The sequence below is a fragment of the Molossus molossus genome, unplaced genomic scaffold (genome assembly GCF_014108415.1).
Source record: "Molossus molossus isolate mMolMol1 unplaced genomic scaffold, mMolMol1.p scaffold_m16_p_23, whole genome shotgun sequence".
NCBI lineage: Eukaryota > Metazoa > Chordata > Mammalia > Chiroptera > Molossidae > Molossus > Molossus molossus.
This window is the reverse complement of record NW_023425359.1, coordinates 24,034,846-24,049,310: the sequence shown is the minus strand read 5'-3', so window position 1 is coordinate 24,049,310 and position 14,465 is coordinate 24,034,846. Positions and strand designations below refer to the sequence as shown.

Here is a 14,465-nt window from a genome sequence, read left to right as displayed (position 1 = left end):
CGGCAATGTCGTCGGCCGCACACTATAGAGACAGCAATTTGTCGCCTACATTTTAGGCTTTTTATAATTTGAGAGAACGTTTCCCAGTCAAGGAAGAGGACGTACTGAAGGGGACATGTGAGGGTGTGCTCTAGTGTAATGCGTGTGCAAGAGCCACCTCCCGGGCCGGCCAGAGCCCATGGTCCCCTGGACGGGGTGGATGGTGGTCACCTGGATGGGGAGGATGGTGGTCACCCTGGACGGGGTGGATGGTGGTCACCTGGATGGGGAGGATGGTGGTCACCTGGACAGGGAGGATGGTGGTCCCCCTGAATGGGGTGGATGGTGGTCACCCTGGATGGGGTGGATGGTGGTCACCTGGACAGGGAGGATGGTGGTCCCCCTGAATGGGGTGGATGGTGGTCACCCTGGATGGGGTGGATGGTGGTCACCTGGACAGGGAGGATGGTGGTCACCTGGACAGGGAGGATGGTGGTCCCCCTGAATGGGGTGGATGGTGGACACCTGGATAATGGTCACCCTGGACGGGGTGGATGGTGGTCCCCTGGACGGGGAGGATGGTGGTCCCCCTGGACGGGGAGGATGGTGGTCCCCCTGGACGGGGTGGATGGTGGTCCCCTGGACGGGGAGGATGGTGGTCCCCCTGGACGGGGTGGATGGTGGTCCCCTGGACGGGGAGGATGGTGGTCCCCCTGGACGGGGAGGATGGTGGTCCCCCTGGACGGGGTGGATGGTGGTCCCCCTGGACGGGGTGGATGGTGGTCCCCCTGAACGGGGAGGATGGTGGTCCCCCTGGACGGGGAGGATGGTGGTCCCCCTGGATGGGGAGGATGGTGGTCCCCCTGGAAGGGGAGGATGGTGGTCACCCTGGACGGGGAGGATGGTGGTCCCCCTGGATGGGGTGGATGGTGGTCCCCCTGGACGGGGTCGATGGTGGTCACCCTGGACGGGGTGGATGGTGGTCACCTGGATGGGGAGGATGGTGGTCACCCTGGACGGGGTGGATGGTGGTCACCTGGATGGGGTGGATGGTGGTCACCTGGACAGGGAGGATGGTGGTCCCCCTGAATGGGGTGGATGGTGGTCACCCTGGATGGGGTGGATGGTGGTCACCTGGACAGGGAGGATGGTGGTCCCCCTGAATGGGGTGGATGGTGGTCACCCTGGATGGGGTGGATGGTGGACACCTGGATAATGGTCACCCTGGATGGGGTGGATGGTGGTCCCCTGGACGGGGAGGATGGTGGTCCCCCTGGACGGGGAGGATGGTGGTCCCCCTGGACGGGGAGGATGGTGGTCCCCCTGGACGGGGTGGATGGTGGTCCCCCTGGACGGGGTGGATGGTGGTCCCCCTGAACGGGGAGGATGGTGGTCCCCCTGGACGGGGAGGATGGTGGTCCCCCTGGATGGGGAGGATGGTGGTCACCCTGGACGGGGTGGATGGTGGTCACCCTGGACGGGGAGGATGGTGGTCACCTGGATGGGGTGGACGGTGGTCACCCTGGACGGGGTCAATCTTGGGTGTCTCCAAAGCAATAGTGATGAAGTGAGCAAGAGCTATTTTTGTAAGTAGGATGGATATTCAGTAAAATAAATAATGGTAGACGTTAGGGGAAAACATCACAAATACGTAAAAAGTTTATTGTGCTTGTTTAATTTCATATTTTTATTTATATTAGGATATTATACAATTCTCAAAGCTAACATCCGGTTCCTCAGTGTGTGCATTCGAAGCGTACAACGAAAGCGGTCACAGGAGGCGTCTGTGCACAGTGCTGTTCGGACAGGGGGCGGGGTCAGTACGCGCTCGCGGGTTATGAACATGATACATTCATCTTCAAGGGAAAAGAACATTTCATATGAAGAAGGTTCGGTTAAAATAAATACCGTGTACGTGTCAACAGCAACACGGGGAGTACACTGACACGGGGGAGGACCCCCCACGTGCCCACACTCGCTGTGCCTGTTCCCACAGGGACGCCGCAGCCTCCGCCCCTGGGCCCCGCACACAGGACAACGCCACCCGCCTCTGCCCCGGGGGGCTGGCTCCCGTGTCTAAATAAGGGTTAGAATCAGACGTACCTTTCATTTTATTGTTCCTCAAATCAATCCAAATGTTTTCCTTAATACAAAATTCACTTATAAACAGAAATATATAAAGACAACATTTTATGTGTGATAACAATTAAAACTTCTAATCACCTTCATAATTCTTTGACATGATCCCAGTCAAAATTAAAATTTGTTTTTTACACAGTGGTTTCTTCAGGAGACAGTATGAACATGACAGTTTCCACCAGTGGAGAGTAAGGCTGCATTCCCTTGACCGCCCCGTCTCCGCCACCGGTGCCTTCCGGCAGAGCCCCCGGGGAACAGCTCCCACCTTTGCCTACAAGTCTCCGTGAGGGGGCCGAGCCAGTGAATTTAAGATCCACAAATTTTTTAAAGATTGCAAGAAAAAGGAGCGTATCCATCCCAAGTGAAGAACACTTCACCTCGACCACGTTACATGACAGGCTGTTTGTGGGCAACAAAGCAGCCTGCTCCCCTTCTGGAGACAGGCCTACGGACGCCAAGTGACCGTGCGATTTGTGAGTCCCGGGACCTGAGCAGGACAGGCTCCAGCCCAGGACACAGGGCCGCCGGGCTTTCGGAGCCTACCCCAAGACAGAGCCCTCAGGCCCCACCGGAGGACACCGGCTCCGGTTCGGTTTGGGGGAAAGGAAGACTTTATACTTCTGTGTCCTTTATACCTGTTTTACGTTAACAGATGACTTGCGTGGATTCAAATGATTGTAAGAAAAATACTTACATGAAAAAAACAAAACCAGCAGTTGCACCGGCTGAAGGGAGGTGTTCTCCAGAGACGAGGCGTCACCTTGGCAGGGTGGGACAGCGTCCTCAACGGTGACTCTGGCCCGTGGCCTCAGTTCTGTGAGGAACCGGTCGCCACTCCCACGTGGACACTCGGGGAGAGGACATCTCCCGTGGCAGCCACGAGACTCTGCCGCCTCCTTCCTCAGAAGCCGCCGTCTGTCCACTCCGTCCACGGCAGCACGTACTTAGCTTCTCCACAGAAATGCTCACCTCGTCAGAACTCTGGCCACGGCCACGTCAGCTTCCACCCCTTCACACTTATTCTGAGATCACAACCTGGAGACTGAACCGCACTGGAGCGACGCCCCGGGTGCGGCACACCCGCCCTGCGCAGCAACACGCCGCACGGCAGCGGGCGGCCCGTGGGAGGGGCTCAGGCGAACTGCCCTCCACCGCGGAGACAGTGGGGACCCCAAACACTGTCGAAGGCTTACTGTTGTCAGGAAATCCGAAACATCCGTGGGTAACAGGTACATAGAATATAAATAAGAAAGTTACGGGAAGAATATAAAAGGGTTCTGAAGAGGACCGATCAGAACTTCAGTTGGGCTGGATAAGAACACATGCTCACACAGTGTACAGTTACGAGGGGCATGTAAATGGACAAAGAAGTGGAAATAAAGTACTGCAGGATTATTTAAAGGATATTTTTCAAATGTACAAACAATAATAAAACACAAAGAAGCCTTGGGTAATGTGCAACCTTCAAAATGACCGTCACGACAGCCACACAGATCCTTAACCACTTCTTAAATGGGTTCATTTATACCATTTTAATGCTGAGAGAATATCAGAGATTGGACAACAAAGCGAAACCTCTTCAGTGTCTGACTCACATCTCGTCCCCCAATGTGTTCACATTTAAGAGTTGCATTTTGAATGTTTAAACGAAGGATTTTAAATGCTTCTCAAATAGTTTATGTCGAAGGTTCTCTTAAGAATCATGTTGGGAAGCTACAATGCTAAGAACTAAAACGCCTACTTCAAACTTTTAAAAATCAAACAAGCACAGACGTTCACAACTGTGTTCGCCTCAAAGGTCCGCGCACACCCGTCCGCTCCGACCCCTCGCCCGGGCGTCCGTCTGTCCTGATGAGCGCCGGGGACACCGACACTGTTTGGCACTGAGAGTCGATCTGAACACAACGTATCAGCAGAAAACGCCCGTGAAGTCTCAAACCTTTAGCCACGAAAGACCATCACGTCCACTTCCTGTCCTAACACGCGACGTGATCCCCAGAGTCCTTGGGTTTGCGAGAAGGCGACCCCGATCGGGACAGCATGAAGCTCATCTGAAAACTGGTTAAGGGTTCGAAGCGGGAGCTCTGACGTGTCCATCTCACCCCAGACGGAGCCGGGGTGTGGTCTGCGCACAGCACTGGGGCCTACGGCGGGCCCACGCCCCTGGGCTCAGGCGCTGGCGGTGCTGGCGTGCACCCTCTTGGCCACGTCGTACACGTAGGTGACATCCGGCCGCTTCTCCGGGTCCGGGTTGATGCACACGTTCACCAGCTGCCGTAGCTGCGGAGACAGAAACGGGTGGCGCTGCAGACACCCCCGGCCTCGGGCGCAGGGGCGCAGGCCCTGGGCAGCCAGGTGCACGGGGGCCTCTCCGGCTCAGTATGCACCGGACCAGAACACACGTGACGGCGACGTCACCACGGTGAGTATTCTGGGGACTCGCTCGCTGGTGAGCATTCATGACCAGCAGGGGTCTTTCCCACCCGAGACACTGCCCTGGCTAACTGCAGGGCTGGACTCAGAAGACATGCTAAGCGAAGTCGTCGGACAGAAAGTCAAGAACCATCTGATTTCACTCACGTGGGACAGAGAACTGAAAACAACAGAGGAACCAAACAGCAACCGACAACTCACAGACACAGACAACAGTGTGGGGGTTACCGAGGGGAGGGGGAGTAAAGGGCAAAGGGGGTCAAACACATGTGCTGGGAGACTTGACCCGGGGTGGCGGGCACACAACGCGATGCACAGACTGTGTATCAGACGTGACCTCATCAGCCCGGCACCCACGGGACTGAATTTGCACACAGGTGTGTCCACAGCAGGAGCCAGACCTTTTCCTCGTGAGCAGGTCTCCGGGATACGCTAGGTCTTCCCAGAACTTGGACTGACCCTTCCTGGCCAGTGTACTAGCACCTGTTAAATGATCAAATTGCTGATTTCTCCGTCATTCGTTTCTACCATAAAAAACCCATCCCGAGGAAACTGGTGGTGGTGAGGTTTGTGGGGCGACCTGTGCGTGTGCCATGGAGAAGACTAATGCCTGAGAAACGTCCCCCTGAAACTGGTGGGGGGGGGCGGGCAAGGGAGGGTCTGGGGCGGGGCGAGGAGGGAACCTGCCTGGCTCTGCACTCTGGGCCGCCCTAGGGACTCGTGTCTCTGGGGGTGTCTCCACCTCCCCGCAGGGCGGTGGGAGCCGGCGGCCTAAACGGGGTTCGTGGCACTTCACCAGCATGACCCTGAGCGGCTCGTCCACCCACCCGCGGGCTGGACAGGGCAGCGGCGGCGGCAGCACGGAGAGGGCAGGTCCCCTGTGCTCCTGCAGCAGGGCAGGGACAGCAGCACAGGCCTTCGTAAAGTGACCCGAGGGAAGGGGGCCGGGAGCCGGCACCTTCCAGCCGGAGAACATGAGGGCGAGAGGCCTCGGCCTGGTCAGGGGCCACCTGACCTGTCTGTGTTCCTTCAGCCAATTGGACAGGGAACCCAAGATCCCAGCGCCCCGACAAGCAGACGGACGGAGTCTGGCGCTCGGGCCTGCCTGCTCAGTCTGACCCGGAGGGGGGCTGTCTGGGGGCAGGCCGGCCGGAGGTGGGGGAGCTTCCAGGGGCGAGGGCGGGCCGGCACGGAGGTCACAGGCCCACCCCCAGGCTGGGCCGCAGGCTGGGCCTGGCACACTGCGGCCGTCCCGCTGCGGGGCCGCTCCCGATGGGGCCACACTGAGCTTGGCTTTTAGTTCATGGGTCAGGGTCTCTCAAAACTGCGTCTGGTCCGCACCACCTCACGTCCTGCAGACGGCGCTCTGCTGTGGTTGGAGCTCGGCTTTCACAGAACAGGTGGGAAGGCGGCAGGGGTAAGGTCCGGCTGTGAAAGCCTTTATCACAGAATCAGAGCAAAGCTGTTCGGTTCAGACGCCGAAGGAAAAGTTTAAAAAGCGGCACAGAAACATTTGTTTTTGCATGTAAAGCAAAAATAAAGTGAATTATTTATAACGTGTCCAGAGGATTATGAAATCGTAAGTCACATGGAAATTAAAGAATACTTGTCAATAAAGTGAAAAAATACTCCTATATTCTGGTCCGTGTATTTGTACAGATACCAGCGCACACAGGCTGGCACAGAAGCACTGCAAAGGAGCGTCGCGTCGTCACGGGCCCAGCCCATCACCGTCCAGTCCGTCGCCCACGGGCGGTGACAGCCCAGCCTCCGGTCACTAACACAAGTCTCAGTGGAGTAAGAAGGACGGGCGGTCGGCACAGCTTCTCCCCCACCCCCACCCCCGCCCTGGGAGACCAGGGACTCAGCCTCTCAGATGGGCCCCATCTCCCCGAGTCCAGGACATGAGCACCCGGAGTGGGTCTAACACGCGAACACAGCCTGTTCGGGGGCTTCGGAGCTTGTGCGACACGAGGGCCGTGTCCGCCTCCACACGTGTCACCAGTGGCTGACGGGGGGGGGTTTCCCAAAGGAAGGTGACGTCACGCCTACACCACGGCTGAAAACTGGGCGAATCCACGGACGTCACAGGTCCCGCAGGGTCCGTGGCACACGGGACACTGTCTGACCCGTGTCTTCGAGGAGCAAGTCCCCAGTGTCCCCCCAGAAGCATAAGTGAGCAGGGGTCCTGCTCGATGATACTTTGAAACGAACATGAAACACCCGAAGCTTAAAGATCCGATCTCACGTGGCGACCTGAAGCAAGGTGGTGGCGGACACCACAGTGATGAGAACGTGCAACGTCCGGAAGCACTTGAGGGAGGAAAGCAACGCTGCCAACCGTGTTGGAGGAAACACCGTGCTGAGCGAAGTTTAATACATGGCACAGGTGAGCACTGGATTCAGTATGTGACTCTTCCTACATCTCAAAGTATTCTCATCTCACTTGGCTTTTGTTGCGTAATTAGGAGGACTACAAAATGTGGGTGGGGACACATTTACCTCCAGACATACTTTGTGCCGGATACGGGGACGCCCTCGTGTACACATTCTTGGGGCAGAGTGTTAGGGACGTGCAGGTGTCCGCCGGCTCAGCCCCGCATGGACTCCAGGGAACTCATCCAGGCCCGTTCCAGTCAGTGAAGACCAGCAACCACAGATGCAACTCTCTAGGCTGCTTGATGAATAAAAAGCGTTGATCAACTTACTTCAACTCCCAAGTATGCGAGAGGCCGCACCCGATGATTTCTATGTTGCTGTTTCCTTGTTTACATGAAGCAGCTTTTTGAGGGGCCCTGTGCTGTGTACACAACTCGCTTACAAAGCTTCCTTAAGAATATTCCGAATTAAACCGACACCGTTCACGAATGTTGGGTTAGAACGTCGGCGGCACTTTCTAAAGCTCTCACTCAGCGTTTCCCTGTCCTTCAGGGAAGTCTCCAGAACCATCAGCAGCAGAGAACCACCAAGACCGTCCCACGGATGGACACTGTCCCGTGACGGACGTCGTCCTCACCCCTACCCGCCTGGACGTCGCTGCGGCACCAGGAAGCGCCTCCCTCGGGCTCGGCGGGCGAGGGCACCCCTGTCCAGGCCCCGCGGTCAGCTCACTGAGCCTGAGGCGCCCCCTCTTCTCACCCAGACCAGACCCAGCTGCTCAGACCCGCGGCTTTCTCCCCGCGCTGGTGTCTCCGCCCAGACCAGCGGCCATCCCTCCGCCACCTCCTTCTTCGTCTACCCGCGCGACTTCCGCTCCCAGCCTCTTCCAGACCCTTCTGCTGCAAACGAGAAAGCTGGGCACCCTATGACCCTCCTCTGTCTTCTCCATTTAAACAAGGAACGTTTAATGATAAGTAAAAAGGATTTAGCCAGACAAAATCTACAATCCGCATGAGGTTCACGCTCAGATTTTCAATAAAATACGTTGGTTAAAAAGAACTAACTCAGCCTAGCCAGACACTTCACACTGTCTACATAACTGCCAATATCACTGGTCACTATTTTTAGCTTAAGAGCATCATGAGATCATTTAGTGAACAACAGTAAAACGTACAGTGTTGATAACCTGTCCAAGGTCTTGCAGAGAAAATTCAATACTGAAACAGAGAAAAACAAGCATTTTTCTTATTTCCCGGTAAATGAACACCGGATGTTCCAGAAATAACGCTGCTTGCTTAGAAGAATGAAGAAAAAACAAACAAAAAAGCAGATGGCAGGAAAACAGTGACAGAAACTGTGATCGCCAGCCTGGCTTCCGAGCCACCTCTGCCTCCCCAGCTGGAAAGTCCTTCGGAGAGACTCCTCCCGGCTCCTCGGCCGTCACTGGCCGGCTCGTCCATCCTTCCCCGCCTGCTTCCTCTCCGTCCCTCCCCTGCCTCTCCCCTCACTGAGCTTTCCCAGTGGGCCCTGGAGACCCACAGGTGGGGAGCGGTGCCCTCTCGGAGTGGGTCCAGCAGGCTGGAGGGGGAGCGGGCACAGGAAGGGGGCCGTGGGCAGCACCACCTCGGGGAGGAGACGGCGCCCAAGCTTTGCTTTAGAGAGCGAGCTGGCCTGCTACAGAACGAGGAAGGTTCAGAAAGGACGGCGCCCACAGAATCCCGGGAACCCGCCGCACCCCCAGCAGACTCCCCACGGGCGGGTTAGGGACGCTACGGAGCCGGCTACCAGGGCGGCTATGACACTGACATTCCACCAGTTGGTCTTCTGACGGAAAGTCTAGTTGAAACACTTTGTACTTCGCCTTCATCGCTTCCTGTACGTTGCGAGAAGACTCAACCCCACTGGACTTTTCTTTTTTTTTTTTTATCCTCACCCGAGGACATTTTTCCATTTTTTGTTCAGGTAGAGCGGGAGGGAGAGAGAGGAAGGGAGAGAGAGAGGGAAACATCGACGTGAAGGGACACATCGAGTGGCTGCCACCCACGCGACCAACCAGGGCTGGGGACAAACTGCAACCGAGGTACATGCCCTTAGCGGGAACCGAACCCGGGTCTCTCCGGACCGCAGGCCGACGCTCTAACCGCTGAGCCAAACTGGCCAGGGCCCCACTGGACTTTCAAGCGACCTAAGAGTGGGGATGTGGAGACACCGTGAGGCCTGGCAGCGTGACTCGGGTTGGGTCTCCTCCGCCCATAAACTCTGAGTAACTATCTACAAACAGGGCTCCTACTTAGGGACAGAGAACATGCATCAGCGCATCTGCACGTCAGGGCGCGAGGACTCTCCTGCCTCCCTGTCCTCCGAAGGAGGCCGTCCGGCTGCGTCTCGCCGGCTCCTTCCTCCGTGGGCAGCGCCCATCTTCCTCTGCAGACCGCAGCTTTCTGTTTTACTCGGCACAACAGCACATTTCACCGGCGGGAGGAACCGGCTGTCTTTCTGGGAAAAGCTCTGCTTCATCTCTTTTCGAACCTGGTAAAGAGTGAAGCTGTTTTCCTCTCCCAACGCGGAGACCTGCGGCCTGGCCAGACTTTGATAGCTGCCCCTGGGCTGAGAATCCCAGCTCCGACTTCACACTTAGCTGCGGAGAGGCAGCCCTGCAGGCAGGCCGACTTCAACCACACACCAGTGGCATCGTCATTAAAATCCTGCTGGAGGTCACCATGGCAACCGCCTGCTGGGCCTCACGCGGACGGCCTCGCCTAATCAGCCGCCATGTGAGATGCAAATGCAGACAGTCTGAAATTAGTCAGGGCGCCGGCGAGGATGCACATGCGTGAAATATTCATGCTGGGGGAGAGGCAGCATGAATGATACAACAAAGGTCCAGCGCTGACATTCCTGCGCGCTGCGTCGCCGCGCACCCGCCTGCGTTCCGGGCGAGCGGGGCGCGCTTCCGTGAGAGGCTGTTTACGTTCCGTACCCAGAGTGGTCATTAAAAATGGCTCGCGTAACAGCAGCACATCAGATACAGAGGATACTTCTGAACTGGCATCACTGCCCGGAAAGGGGTCACTCTAGTTACCTGGACACCAACGCTACGAAACACGCTGTGCGCCGTCGACATCACACCAAACTGCTAGGAAGAGAGGGACTCACCACACCCTAGGACCCCACGTGCGGCACATGTAACAATTCTGCAGAGAGATCTGCTACTCAAGCCACACCAGCTCCATTTTCCTTCTATAAACACAAAGCGAAAATGAACTGTTCTTCATTCCAAAATACAGCGACCAGACCGCCACTACGTGAGCATTATAATTGTTTCACTGTCTTCCTCCGCCCCTTCCGTTCTCCTTGGGCGAACAGAACTCTGTTGCTGTGAGAAGGGAGCTGTCCCAACCAGAGACTGTGTCCTCTGGGCCGATCTCCCTGAGCTCCCCAAAGACGTGTGTGAACACACGGGGTGACCTGAGACACACTCATCTGCTCAGACCCTTCTGAGCTCACAGATCCGCGGTGCGGCTGGTACGGCACCACCCGGCTGGTGAAGCCATGACGTGATTGGTAAAATAATGATGCAGCTGGTAAAACCAGGACCTATCTGGTAAAATCATGATGTATTAGGCTAAAACGGGAGCTTTCGGGTAGAGGCAAACCTATTCATTTCAACAGGTTACCCAAGCAGCACGGATCCAGACCCAGGACCTAAGAAGGGCAGGTCTCCCACAATGTTCAGTCCTACCCGGTATACTTTTACCGTGTCTGCAGCGATAGCTTGAGGCCCGTCCCCACGGGAAACAGTGTGCAGGGAGGGGTGGACAGGACGGGACTGTCGAGAGAGGGAGGGCGGAGCTGATCACATGGGGCAGAGGAACATGGAGCTAAGAGACACGTGCTTCAGTTTTTGGGAAACACGAACAAGAGAGGAGTTCTGCCAAAAAAGAAAGTTCTAGCTGTCTGCTGTTCTGAGACTGAGGAGGAGGAGCTGCTCCAGGACGAGGGCCTGCCGGACACACAGACAGCCTGTGCCTGGTGTCTTCTGTCGCACCACAAGCGGCCCAGTCGACACCCTCTGTTCACGAACTGCAGAGCCATCCCTTAAGCGGTGAGTCTCCGGGGGAATGAAATTAGAACAGGAAGTGGCACCCGGACTCGAAGCCGTTCGGACTTCGGGGTAAAGACACATTTCCTAGTGAAATGCAAATGCTGGCAGGCGGGACACACGGGCTGAGGGCGACTTACTTCCTCCGAATAGTGGTCCGAAGGCAGAGGCGGGTAGTCACACTGCTCGATCTTCTTGCACAGCGAGTAGAGGTTCATCTTGTCGCCGTAGAAGGGGCTCTGCAGCGCGGCCATCTGCAAAAGGCTCCCAGTGAGACTGCTGTAGTCACAGGTGCCACGGAGGGCGCCCCAGCAGCGCCCGGCGCGGACGGTCATAGCACTTCCGTGCCGCGCCTGGCCCTGCGGTCTTCTGAACACCCCTTTCGGGTCATTATTTAGTAACTTCTAATAGTCTCACTTCAGTTTTTTAACACTTAAAATTCCCTAAAAGGGAGAGCTGGTTAGCATGTATTTATATACGTATGCAACGTAAAACAGTATTTTGAAAAAGCACATAAAGTAACTTAAAACTCTTTGTAACTAGTTGCCATAAAAGCAACTAGTGCTGTCTCAGGACTAAGCAGACACCGCTGGTCCAGATCAAACACGTAACGGCCGAAATGTGACCAGACCGAAGTTGACGCTGGGCTGCGACCCAGCAGTGGTTTGGGGACAGCATGCACTGCCTTTGTCTTGGGAACAGTTCCTCTAGGAAAAGAGGTCTCCACCTGCTCTGATTCCTCATCCCCAAGTCGTTCACAGCGACTTGGACATTCTTCCCTTCCGGTCACGTCTCCCAAAACACTAAATATGTCCAAATGCTCTGTGACTCAGAGACGCTCCTCCGAGGCTCCGAATGAGACTTCTAATGTCGGGGAAAAATAAGTAAAAGAGCCAAAGAATGAACACTTTGGAAAGACAGTACTGGATCCAAACTGGTGTCCAGCCGGGCTGTCCCCAGCCGGGAGGAGCCCGCGGGCCACGCGCCGAGGCTCGGTTCGCCGTGCGCGGCCGCTCAGGCCTTCAGGCCTCCGGAGCGCGGCGAGCACGCGGTGCGGGGTGGGAGGCTGCCCGAAGTCAGTCACCCTTTTCTGCATGTGCTAATAAGTTTGATTTTGGGAGGACAATGTGTACATTCCCCAGACAGGCGCAGTGTGTGTGGAACACGGCTGCCCATGCTGCGCTACTCAGCGAGCGTCAGGGGGACAGGGCGCGCTGAGAACGGCCCCTACCTGTCTGCTGGTGCTGAACGCACAGCGTTAACCCCTTCGCCACCTCGCCGAGCAGGCGCCAGCCTGCACATAAAGCCATCCGACGGGATCGGCCTGGCCTGCACCTCACGTCCAGCGCACACAGCCCTGGGGAGCCACCCCGGGGACAGCTGCTCCGGGGGAAGAGGGGGTAAAAACCCGACCGTCCCCAAGCGCAGAAACACCCCATCGGGAGGACATCTCTAAAAGAGGACCTCCAACCACAATCACGGGTATTGTGTTGTTGTTCAAAATGCAGGGACACGCCAGGGTGCATCAGAGTGTCACAGAACCGGCTGTGTGTGAATGGCTGTGCCCATGTTGGGGGACCCCTCCGTGAGTGTCCCGGAATTCATTATCCTGTGCGAGGAGCTCACCCCAGGACTGTGTCTCAACACTGCAGAGTGTGAAAAAAAAAAAAAAAGCAGAATGTCCCCTAAGGAGTTAAACAGGAATAGTATATTTTCATGCATCTCCTGCTTTGACAGATGAAAAATGTCAACTGTCCTGTTTTTATTTTCCAGCCCCTGCACTATTCATCTGGCTCATTAGTGCGCTCGGGCTGCCCTGGCAGCTGCTCGCCTCTCCTCCGGCAGCTGAGATTTTTCAGGCTAATTTGATCCTCCACACTGAGACGGTCGCGGGATGATTGACTTGCTCCCTGACCTCCAGGGTCTGACTTGCCTCATTAGTATTCTCGGGGCGTCGGAGGGACCAAAGCCCACTGTCTGTCTTCGGGGCTGGTGGCAGCTCCCTCTCTTTCTGAACTGCAAGCCACCAACCTACAACCCTGGAAGATGCGGTTGCTGAGCCGAACAATAAGGAAACGTGTAAAACCCACTTTTCCGTGTAAAGGGCCGTGTAGCAGAAACGCAGCGCCTCGGTTTTAATTAGTAGAGTCTACTTTATTGCATATCAATTAAAACAGGGCTGCTAGATGGCTTTTTTCTTTTTCTTTTCTTTCTTTCTTTCTTTTTTTTTGAGGTTTCAGGAATATTTGAAAGTCTAATTTTCTGAGTTTCAAATACATTTTCAAGAAAGGCTCCCGACTTCTCCAGTGTAGACTCTTAGGGGGATGCGATTTAAAACAGCTACGTGACCTCGCGCCCATGTCTACAGCTCGGGTACTGCGCATCTTAGCAACGTGATATTAAACCCTGACTGGAAGCGGGAGCCACATAAACATAAATTAAATCTTTGGAAAAGTCCTGGCTCTTCCAAAGGACTCGTGTGCAGGAATAGAGAAAATGCACCAAAATGAAAATTAATGTTAGCTAGACAAATACTTGAATTCAAATCACCCACAACCCTTAAAACTCATGGGCGTAGGAGTGGCCCCAGAAACCATTTTTACTGGGGTGACCATTTTGGGGACACATTTGTGGGAGTACTGCCTGACCCTAAGGCAGTTCAGAACGTGCAGAATTATTTCAGATTTGACACGAGAGTCTGCTGGTCCTAAAGACAGACGCAAACTTCCCAACGGACACTTACAACTTCAAACTTTTCCTTTTTCGTTGCTGCATTTAATCTCATCGGTGGAATCCACTTTGCTATTTATTTTAGATGTTTGAAAGAAAACTCTTGCTTTAATAATAGCAGACTACGGCCTGAAGCAATCTAAGACCTGAACACGCATTAAATGTTTCTAAATGTATAGTGACTTTTAAACATTATAGTTACTTCATCTAATGAAATCAGTTCTTTTGAACATTGTACCAAATTATTAACAAAATAAAACAAAGTATAAAGTAATCTCATATGCATATATAAAAATATTTGTTATATCACTGATTCATAATTTTGCATTAATAAAATTTATCCTAAGGATATAACTTAAGAACATTTAAAAATCCTTTCTTTTCAAGGTATCATGAGTCATTTAAGTGGGGAGAACAAAATAAAAAAATCTCTTAAAATTTGAAAATGTGAAATGCCATCAGTAAAATAACAACTAAAGATCATGACACATTTAAAAACAACCTTCTTATGCTCCACTTCCAAGTACTGGTGGAACAATTAGAACAGGTGACCGCATTATGGATTTCATTTAAGAGGCAAGAGATACAATACAGAGTAAGAGACACACTGGTTTCTACGTATCCACTTAGATTTTCTTTGTATACATTAAAAAAGGAGGGTGATTCTATGTATTATCTTCCTTCATTTCATTTAATTTTTAAA

General features: G+C 54.4%; 1 protein-coding gene across 3 annotated transcripts in view; it reads right to left on the bottom strand.

Annotated features, from left to right (window-relative positions):
- Positions 1–1,649: 1,649 nt before the first annotated feature.
- Positions 1,650–14,465, bottom strand: part of NEK7 (NIMA related kinase 7) — a 55,995-nt gene continuing 43,179 nt past the window's right edge. Inside the window, exons 6-7 of one of the 3 annotated variants that reach the window (XM_036277412.1) lie at positions 11,173–11,286; positions 4,266–4,398 (exon numbers count right to left, since the gene is read on the bottom strand). In XM_036277412.1, coding sequence (XP_036133305.1) covers positions 4,288–4,398; positions 11,173–11,286 — 225 coding nt within the window. In that variant the 3' untranslated portion in view covers positions 4,266–4,287. Of the gene's footprint in view, positions 4,399–11,172; positions 11,287–14,465 lie in introns of all 3 variants that reach the window. The other 2 variants (XM_036277410.1, XM_036277411.1) reach the window with 2 other exon arrangements.